This window comes from Benincasa hispida, chromosome 8 (assembly GCF_009727055.1).
Source record: "Benincasa hispida cultivar B227 chromosome 8, ASM972705v1, whole genome shotgun sequence".
Classification (NCBI taxonomy): domain Eukaryota; kingdom Viridiplantae; phylum Streptophyta; class Magnoliopsida; order Cucurbitales; family Cucurbitaceae; genus Benincasa; species Benincasa hispida.
Window position 1 is genome coordinate 42,071,600 of NC_052356.1, and position 9,853 is coordinate 42,081,452.

Consider the following 9,853-nt stretch of genomic DNA (forward strand, 5'->3'; position numbering starts at 1 on the left):
GAATCTGACGGTTATTTGGAAAGAATTCGTGTAAGAAAGGAATATTGTGTAGTGGGACCCACGATCTTGTGGACTCGGTTTCTAACACGTGCCCGAATCCGGGGCGTCAGCAACCCGACCCAGTTTTTCCCTTAAATATTATTATTATTATTATTATTATTTTAATGTAAGTTTTAGGTAAATTAGACAGGTGCAAACTCTATTCATGGGTTGGGTTGAGTTAACTTGGGTTGGATTGAAGGATTTTTTAGGTTCAACTCAATTGTTCGATTGGTGAATTTTTTCAACCCAAATAATTCTTATTAAAAAACGAACTCAACCCAACCATGAAAATTTTGAATTGGGTCGGTTCGGGTTACTTGAGTTATACATCTAAAATTTTATTTTAAAATAAGTAAAATTTTGATTTAATTATGTATATATACTTGTGTCATAAGAAAGAAAAATAAATTTTAAAATCAATAATAAGTTTGAGTTGGTTCAGGTTATTTTAGGTGAACTCATGAACCAACTCAATCTATAAATGAACTCAACTCAACCCAAATGAGTTGATAATCCAACCCAAATAGCATGGATTGGATTAGGTTGATCAATTTTTTGGGTCATCGGATTTTTTTAACGCTCCTAGTAAAAAGCAAACAGATAGTAATATTATTTTTGTCTTACTTTGTAGTTTGTTCAATTTTGGTCTCGTACTTTCAAATGTTCGGTATTAGTCTGTGTACTTTTAATAAATATTAAATTAATTTTTTCGAAGTTAATTTTGAAATTGGTTAACTAATAATAATAATTTTCATGTAAAAAATATATAATACGTGGATATATTTCTAAACTTTATAATGGAAATGCTAATAGATTAAAAAATGACAATAAGTTATCAATAAGGACTAAATTTAAGACTTATTGAAAATACAAGAACTAAAATTAGAAATTTGAAAGTATAGGAACTAAAATTAAACAAAAGTATAGAAACCAATACCTAATATTTTTTTTCCACTAAAACTAAGTGGTTTTTCATTACTCACTTTCAGTTATTTTTATCGATTGATATTATTTCTAGTTACTTTAGTAGATTGACATGTGGTAAAAAGTGAGACATAGTTTCAATAAATGCTAAAAAGTTGAGTGTTCATAGTGGCTACATAAGTTGACTCGGACACTAACAGATATTAAATGAAGAATAATTTTATTTAAGTGATTTAAAGCTGATTTTAGATGAAACTAGATGAAGATAATTATTAATTTTAATCCGTAATGATTAAATCGAATTTAAATTGATACAATCATTTATTTAGTATTTTAATAGATACATTTCCAAAAAAAATTGGATATAAGTTGATATTTGCTATTTTTTCTTATTTCTTATTGGGCATTCTGCAAAGTGGAAAGTGTAGTATAATAATAACTTGATAATAAAAATGGAAAGTCGTTTTAAATAATTAATTTTGTGTTTCAGCGTACAAAACTTATAAAAGACAACTAAACGTTCCAAATGATTCGCATTATATTTTGATGTTAATTTAATGTAAAGAAATGTAAAGAAATCAAGTCCGATCAAATAATTAATTAAATGGTGGCTTTAATTTATAAAATTGTGAAATACAGAATAATTAAAGAAAAAGAAAATTCTATTTTCTTTCCCATTACGTTTTTTTCCCTTATTTTTTGAGAAATACTCTCACGTTACGTTATGTCAATGTTATTTTAGGTGTAGGTTATGTGAATGTTAAATAGAAAAGATATCTGATTCAGTGATTTTATTACTATTGTTTTGAAAAGCACTTTTCACTCATAATACTTGTGCATAAAGGAAGTAAAATTTAAAATACTATATGGTTGCAATTTGATTGAGTGATTTTTGGTTGATTTTTTAAAAAATAAAAGATATCAAATTTGACTTCATATCCTTTTAGTTAGGAAAAAAACAATGTCGTCATGATTTGAAATCTAATGAATTTGAACAAAAATCACTCATTATTTGGAAGGAAATTTTATGGTACAGAGTAGGAAGTGAGAAAAATCCACCAGTTTCAGTCGGTGGGCATCTAATGAAAGTGATTGAAATAATAAAACTTTGGATAAAAATAATCATCAATTTGATTCATTTCACCCAAAATTAGAAACATTGCATTACCTAACATTGGCAACTTGCATTGATTTGATGTTATTGTCAAAGTTGACTGATCATACAAACAATTACTGTATTCCTTTCTGATACCGACAGAAAAATAATTAATTCAATTAAGTACGTTAAGGTGAGTTAAAAGTGAGTATAGTTCAACGGTATTTGACATATACTTTTTCCACTGGTCAAACTAATAAGGGGAGAGAAAAAAATCAATTGTGCGGCATTCTATTCTTAGAACAAACTTCCAAATTTTGGGTTTGAGTGCCAAAAAACCCTACATGAAGCTAAGGCTGTCATCCAAGAGAGCAGAAATTTGGAGTGTTTCCAATCTGTACAAACAGAAACCATTAAATTTCCTCAAACTCAAATCCCAACAAGCAGTTCCACCGTCAACTTCTTTTGCTCTATGGTGTTCCTTCAAAGTTATGAAGGCCCACCCAGTAAATCATCACAAGCAAATAATGTAAAGAAAAATATACAAGTGAAGAAGATTTTCAGGAATAAAATGCCTATTTACTCTACCTCCCTCCATGAGATCCAGGACAAGCTGCACCAAGTACTTGTTCCAATAGTGTTGTGATCTCTGCAAACTCAGAGGGTACCTAATGTCAGAGGCAGCACATTGAGGAAGCTCATCCTGGTAAACAAATCTTGCCGCCCGCTGTTCGAAACCTCTCGTACTATTCTATAACAGGCGTGATTGGGATAAATGGAATGGAAAAACTACTACACTCGGCAGGATAAACAAAAACAACATCAGGAAATGAATTCACTTCACACGACTACGGCTTTTCCAGTGACCCCGTCATGAAGCTGCAACGATCCGTCTTTCATTAGGTTAAGACTCAAACTCTTGAACCTCTCTCTAGAATACTGCCTTGATGCCTTTCGCCAATCCGTTCCAGTTTTCATCATTGCCACAAACTCGTCGTAACTTATTTGTCCGTCCTGACATTTATTGTTTTTACAAGAAATTAAAATGAGCTTATTAGGAAGAGAACTAAAAAAAAGTAAACATTGAACCTACAGATTAGAAGAGAGAGCTAATGGACCATATTTCAAAACGTTCAGATACAAGACAGCATTTCATCCCCTCTTGATCTTTTCAATGAACATCCAGTTGTGCAGTAGTATGGTGGAGTAATAAATAATTATTGTAATTTTAGTCTCTCAATTGATTTAGCTAAAGTATACCATATACACAGTTATTTTTTTCTTTTCTTTTCCGGGTCTAGGGATAGATTAGTGGACTAGAAAGTCTCACCTTGTCTGTGTCAACCTCGCGCATGATCTCATTCAGCACATCACTATCGGTTTCACCTGCTTCATCAGATAAGGCTACCCGTAGCTCATCTAATTCAATGAACCCACTTTCATTTTTATCAAAAAACATAAATGCTCTGCGAAAATGCTCGTCATTTTCCATCCTTTGCAAATGTATTGTAACTGCTACAAACTCTCCATAATCCAGTACACCATTACCATCAACATCGGCCTGTCGAGAACAGACGATCAGTTGAAATAATTTGCAATATGTAATACCAAAGTAAGTGAACTGAAATTCTTCAAGTTCCATTCAGGCAGGCAGCATTCCATGTCAAATGTCCCAAACATTTCAGGGTAAAAATGGTTGACATGAATTCATATCCAAATGATTATTAAGAGATAGCATGGGGAACAACATTGCAATTTGGAAACAAAATATCAGGAAAAAGGATTGGAATGCTTATAAATCATTCAAGTAAAAAGAGTAAGCACATTCAGCGGTAAACTTGAAACCATAAAGCAAAATTTCAGTCTGAATTGAGGACATAGAAACTTACCACTTCCATGAGCATTTTCATCTCGGGCTCAGCCAATTGTGAGCCAACCTTTTTTAGTCCCGCTTTCAGTTCCTCAAAAGATACTTTCCCATCATTGTCAGTGTCCATCAAAGAAAACATATCTCTGATCACTTCAACTTCTTCAACAGATAAGTGCTCTGCTATCACCTACACATTTTAGAAGTTTAGGTATCTCCTAGTTATCATGAATTCCATCACTGTAATACTTATTCAGTAATTCCACTTTTCTTCTTCTTCTTTCTTTTTTATTTTTTTATTTTTATTTTTATTTTTATTTTAATTGGGAGCTCAAACGTGAGGTGGTGATCGAACATCTAATATTTAATATTTAAGTTAAGTTAGATGTGTATGTCTCGACTAATTAAGCTATGCACAATGTCATTTAGTAATTCAGAAAATAATAGATCACTTTAAGGCTTACCCTTAGGGCTTTCTTTTTGAACCTATTCATAACAGAGAACTGCTTGAGTCTCATCCTTACAATATCTCCTAGTGGAACATTTGGAGCTTTTTTTGCATTTTGTAACCAAGGATGATCTGTAATTATAGTGAAAGAGCTGTCAGAAGACAAAAAATTGAACATATGCTGTGGAAAATTTATTCAAAGATCTATTATTGATGATGAACGTCAGGAATAAAAAGGACAAAGAAAAGGCAGGTTCAACATGTATTCTTTGTAGCCCCCCNCGCGGGGGGAAAAAAAAAAAAACTGCTAAGTCGCATTATTTTGCTAAATGCCGTGTTTGTTATGCTTGGATATAATTCGTCATGAAGCAAACTTCCAACTCAAGGAAAAAGGTTAGATATAGGTAGAGGTACCATCATTTTAGAAAGAGAAACGGATACTGAACACGATGATAATGCAAGATTGGAGTACACAAATCACAACCGTGAAGCAAATTTCATCTCCAGGAAAAAAACAAAGAAACAGATTCTCTAGTCTCCAAATAATAGAGATGTCTGACATGACAGCAAAGGAAGCCAAATGTATCATGTTCAAAGAAAATGCGGATTAGACAGGTGCCAGAGTGATTCTGAGCTCCACCAATAAATCAGCATTGCTTCAAGTTTCTACCCTTAAATTTCATTGGGGGCACACAGACTTTAAACCAACTTTATGTGTATGCCAATGAATCAAACAGTACTCAAAGTTGAACCAATCAGCCCTTAACAGCACCCACCAACAACTAACTGAAACAATGGCCATTTCAGGCTTCAAGAATTAACCCAAGACAGTAATGAGAAGCAGCAGTAAACTACTTTTTTGGTCGCTATATCATTGAACAATCTGTACTTAGCAATGTGTTAATTTTGTCAATTGAGTAAAGGAGAATTTCTAACTCAATTTCATATTTACATCACAAATGTTAGAGAACAGTTGATAAAACGAATCAATTAGATTTCATGGTAATTAAGAGATATAATTTGCCATGCTGTCTAAATGTTGTTCCATGTCACTCGATGTACCAATATCTCCACAATGCTTTTTCCAATTAAATATGCCGGAATAGTAAAATTGCAAAACTTCGTCACTTTAAGCACTAAGTTGAACTGATCAGTATGTCAATAATGATACTGAAATAGTGAAATTTAAGTTGAAATTGAAAATGAAACCAATAATAAAAAGCCAAAAGAAAAAGTAACTATCGGATTCAAGTAACCATGAACCTACTCATGGGGTTCTCGTATTTAAGCCGATAATTTGAAGGCAATGCAATTCAGTATGCTATGCTTAAAAAATGACCAGTGTGATAATTTTAAGACTGCTATGAAAAATGCCGCAGTCCACTTGAAATCATTGTTTCGTGGGAAAAAAGGTGGAAAACAGATATTACTATTTGATTCAGAGATATAGCAGATTTCAGCTACACTGAGGCATAACTCATATCTCATAAGAACTAAACTAAATGAAAGAGATACCACACAATTCTCAGTTCCGGGCAACTAACAAATGGCCTGTTTGAAATTCTCAAAAAAGTATTTTTAAGTGCAAAAACATATTTTTAAGCATTTTGGAAAGTCCATCCAACCCAGCCATAAATTTCAAACGTCCAGGATGAAAAAAATACACCAAACCCTGATTCAAGTGAAAAAGATAGATAGTTGCAACTTTGCACCCAAAACTCAAAAGCAACTAGCCAAAGAGCAATCTTTGGGTGCATCCTCAGCTGCCCCCATCTTTGTGCAACCCACCCCAATCACACAGTAAAAGAAATTCAAAATTATTTTTAAAAAGAAGAAAAAAGAGTTTGCATGAAACAGACAGTAATTGGACAATTGGATAATTTGCTAGGTTGCACAAAGTTAGGTGCAACCTAAGATGCACCAAAGTATTTTTCTTTGGATGAATGTGGGAAAAGAACAAGCCGAGCTACTTACCAAGCACCTGCTGAGCAGTTAAGCGCTTCTTAGGCTCTGGCTCCAACATCTGCCGGACAAGGCTTTTAGCACTCTCTGAAATCTGTGGCCATGGTTCCCTCTTAAAATCAAGTACGCCCCTTAAAATTGCCAGAGCTACTCCTTGTTCAGTCTCTAATAACAGATTCCCAAAATAGAAACAATCAAAAGACTTAACCATTTAACTGATCTTGAAATCAGATTAACTTAGATTTGGAGAGGTCTAAAAATGGCAAAGAAAACCATATTACCAGCCCAGAATGGCGGAACCCCGCACAATAAAATATATAATATCACACCCGCACTCCAAATATCAACCTCTGGTCCATAGTTTCTTTTCAATACTTCTGGCGCCATGTAGTATGGACTCCCCACTATCTCCGAAAACTTTTCCCCTAAAATCTCGTTAGATAGAAGCACTTAAGATTCAACACACAATCGATAAAAAATGCCATAGCTTCCAACCAACGAAAAATGGAAACAAAGGAACTTAAAAGACAACCGAATTAAGCTCTGCTGTACTCAACGAAGAGGAATCGAAGTCCAACGAACTTACCAGGCTTGAAAAACACTGAAAGACCAAAATCAATTGCTTTGAGAGGCGAATGCTCCTTCTTGTTCGCAAACAAGAAATTCTCAGGCTTCAAATCTCTGTGCATAACTCCGTTAGCGTGACACATCCTCACCACTTCAGCAATTGTTCTCGCCACGTTCGCTGCAGCACGTTCGGTGTAGTGTCCTCTGGCTACAATCCGATCGAAAAGCTCACCTCCCTCGCAAAGCTCCATAACAAGATGAACATTCTCGTTGTCCTCGTAGGTCGCTTTAAGCTTCACTATATTCGGATGTTCAGGCAAATTCGACATTATAGCAACCTCTCGCCTCACGTCTTCTATATCCACTGCAGTCCTCAGCTTCCTCTTCGATATCGATTTACAAGCCAAAGCCTCCTTCGTCTCTCTATCAGTACACAGATACGTGATCCCGAACTCTCCACGGCCTAGTTCAAGCCCCAGTATATACTTGTCGCTGATTCTCGTCCGGTGACTAAGCGGCATCACATCTTTCAAAACCCTAAGTGGAGCCGGCGACCTAGCAGCAGTATCTCGAGTATACGGATTCGATTTCCGCTCTTTTTCATTCTTCTTCCGATTCACCGACTTCTCGTCCTCTGTAGTCTCCGGTCTCACACACGCGTTACAATTTCCCATGCTCCAACAAGAATCGCAAGAAAAAGTTCCTTGTCCTCGATCTTCAGTAAAACCTCGAGTCCCCTGTGGTCGTCACCGTGAAGAAGTCAGTCGCCGGCGGCAAGGCAGGTAGTTATCGGCGAGGAGAGAAATGCAGGGGAGAAAAGAAAACGCGGGGGTCGGTTGAGAAAAAAGAAGGTATTTTGAAAAAATCATGGTAATGATATCTAATTATTATAATATTGGTTGAAAAGGGTAAATTAGGAAGACGACGAATTATGATTTGGAGTAATTAATTAATATAAATTAAATTTTCTAATCATAAGAAGTTGGATTAAAATAATACGATTTCCGCTACTAAATTTCTCTCATTTCTTCTCCCCTTTGTCCATTCCCCAATTTTGCATTTAAAAAACCATATGAACTATAAAGATGAAATTATAGTTTTAACTTTTTTTTTTTTTTTTTTTCAAATTGTATGAACTAAATTTATAATTTAATCCTTTAAATATTACAATAAATTAAAAAGATTTAACTAACTCGTAAAAGAAAGGTAATATTTTCTAGCCAACATGAGAACGTGTATTTTACTATCAATTTCATGGTGAGTACATATACTACATATACTTCATTATCAATCTTGCGGTTCGAATTCCCTTCTTTGTAAGAAGGAAAAAAAGAAAGTTAACTTTTCTAGCATTTATTACATGTAATCAATAGTTTAATTATATTGTATCATTTGTGTTTAAATATTAATTTTAATTTTTTATATTAAAATTTGGGCTAAATTAATAAAAATACTCATAAAATAAAAGTCATGACATTAATTTTGATCTTCGTATAAGAGTGGATGGAAAATTAAGATTAAAAATTGTGAACCACAATCATTTTCAATCTCAAATTTCACCAAAATTTTAAATGAAATTTAAAAGTAATTTTGAAGCTTTAGGAAAAGTCAATAATAATATTACAATTATTTTTAAAGAATGCAAATATTATCATAAACAACCTAAACTTTACTAGCTAATTATCACATCAACTGATAATCTGGGCAACATTATAAAGTATAAATTATAATTTGGGGCCAAATGAAACTACATAGTATTTAAGCAAAGAGTCAATCTCAACCGTTGATCTTGCAAATTTTTGTTGGTGAGGTTGATGGAAGGTCAAGATTTACAGCCAATAATTGTTGAAGTTGTTCACCAGCTGAAGGGATTGATGTAAGGGGCATTGACTCATTCGACTTTGCCTAACCCAAAAACATCTTAATTAATAGTATTATTATTATATTATATAATAATAATAATAATTATTATTATTATTATTATATGGGTAGTTTTGTCCATAAGATTTTGGCGCCTACTAAAGGTATAATTAGACTCCCCATTTTTCATATTAACCTAAATCTGGTTTTTTTTAAAAAAAAATTATAAATTTAGTCCTTATAATCTAAACAAGATCGATATTTTGTATCCATAATTTAAAAAGTTAGAATTTAGTCCTTATGACTCGATAAAATCCTACAAATAATTTCAATATGATTTGATAAATCCTTCATAAATAATCTCTATCATAGTGTTTAAATTCTAATTTCTCTAAATTATCGGAACCAAATTCTCAATTTAATCTAATCTTTTCTATACTTGTTTTTTTAATAGTTCAAATGGGTTATTTTTAAAACTTAGAGCTGTTTTGAAGCATTGGTTTATAACAAAATGATAAATTAATTCGATGTTTGCACGTGAAAATGCATCAAATTAAATGACTAAATCATTATGTCATTGTTAATTAATAAAATTGATTAAAGAAATTTTCTTTGTTCAAATTATTTAAAAGAAGTGACCTAAATGAAAGTCTTTACATGTTGTGTAATTCATTTTTTTAGTTAAAATTAGGTAGAATAGTTGTCCAAGTACAGTACAATAGCAAAAAGTACATCCCTCACTAATTTTTTTAGTATTAATTAGTTAAACATTAATACGAGTGATCAATCGATATTGTTCATTGTTCAAAACACAGTATAACAAAATTACAAAAATACAAAAAAATAAAAATAAAATAACTAGCAAGAAATTTTAACTTATTTATTTGTTAGTTTAAATATTTATTATTTATATTATTTTTCAAATTACTATACAATAATGACATTTCATTGATATTTCTATCAACATTATCATAAAAATAAGATATCATTATTTTCATTGACATTAGCGTCTAAAATACTTCTAACAAATTTTAACTGGTTAATCCAAAATATGTAATAGGGTATTAACATTTTGTTTTTTAATTGA

General features: G+C 32.5%; 1 protein-coding gene across 1 annotated transcript; it reads right to left on the reverse strand.

Annotated features, from left to right (window-relative positions):
* Positions 1–2,333: 2,333 nt before the first annotated feature.
* LOC120082875 (calcium-dependent protein kinase 10) lies at positions 2,334–7,580 on the reverse strand. The gene is made up of 7 exons (XM_039038236.1): positions 6,926–7,580; positions 6,621–6,764; positions 6,352–6,504; positions 4,394–4,509; positions 3,952–4,119; positions 3,393–3,623; positions 2,334–3,076 (listed from the first exon to the last, which is right to left on the reverse strand). The coding sequence occupies exons 1-7, from the start codon at positions 7,578–7,580 to the stop codon at positions 2,903–2,905; spliced, it is 1,641 nt and encodes a 546-aa protein (XP_038894164.1). The 3' UTR covers positions 2,334–2,902.
* Positions 7,581–9,853: the final 2,273 nt, after the last annotated feature.

Excerpts from the sequence above, each read along its gene's own strand:
- LOC120082875 (XM_039038236.1), bottom strand. The coding sequence starts at position 7,580 with ATGGGAAATTGTAACGCGTGTGTGAGACCGGAGACTACAGAGGACGAG. Across the intron at positions 6,765-6,925 it reads TTCAGTGTTTTTCAAGCCTG|GGGAAAAGTTTTCGGAGATA; the intron begins GTAAGTTCGTTG and ends ACGAGATTTTAG. Across the intron at positions 3,077-3,392 it reads GCGAGGTTGACACAGACAAG|GACGGACAAATAAGTTACGA; the intron begins GTGAGACTTTCT and ends AATAAATGTCAG.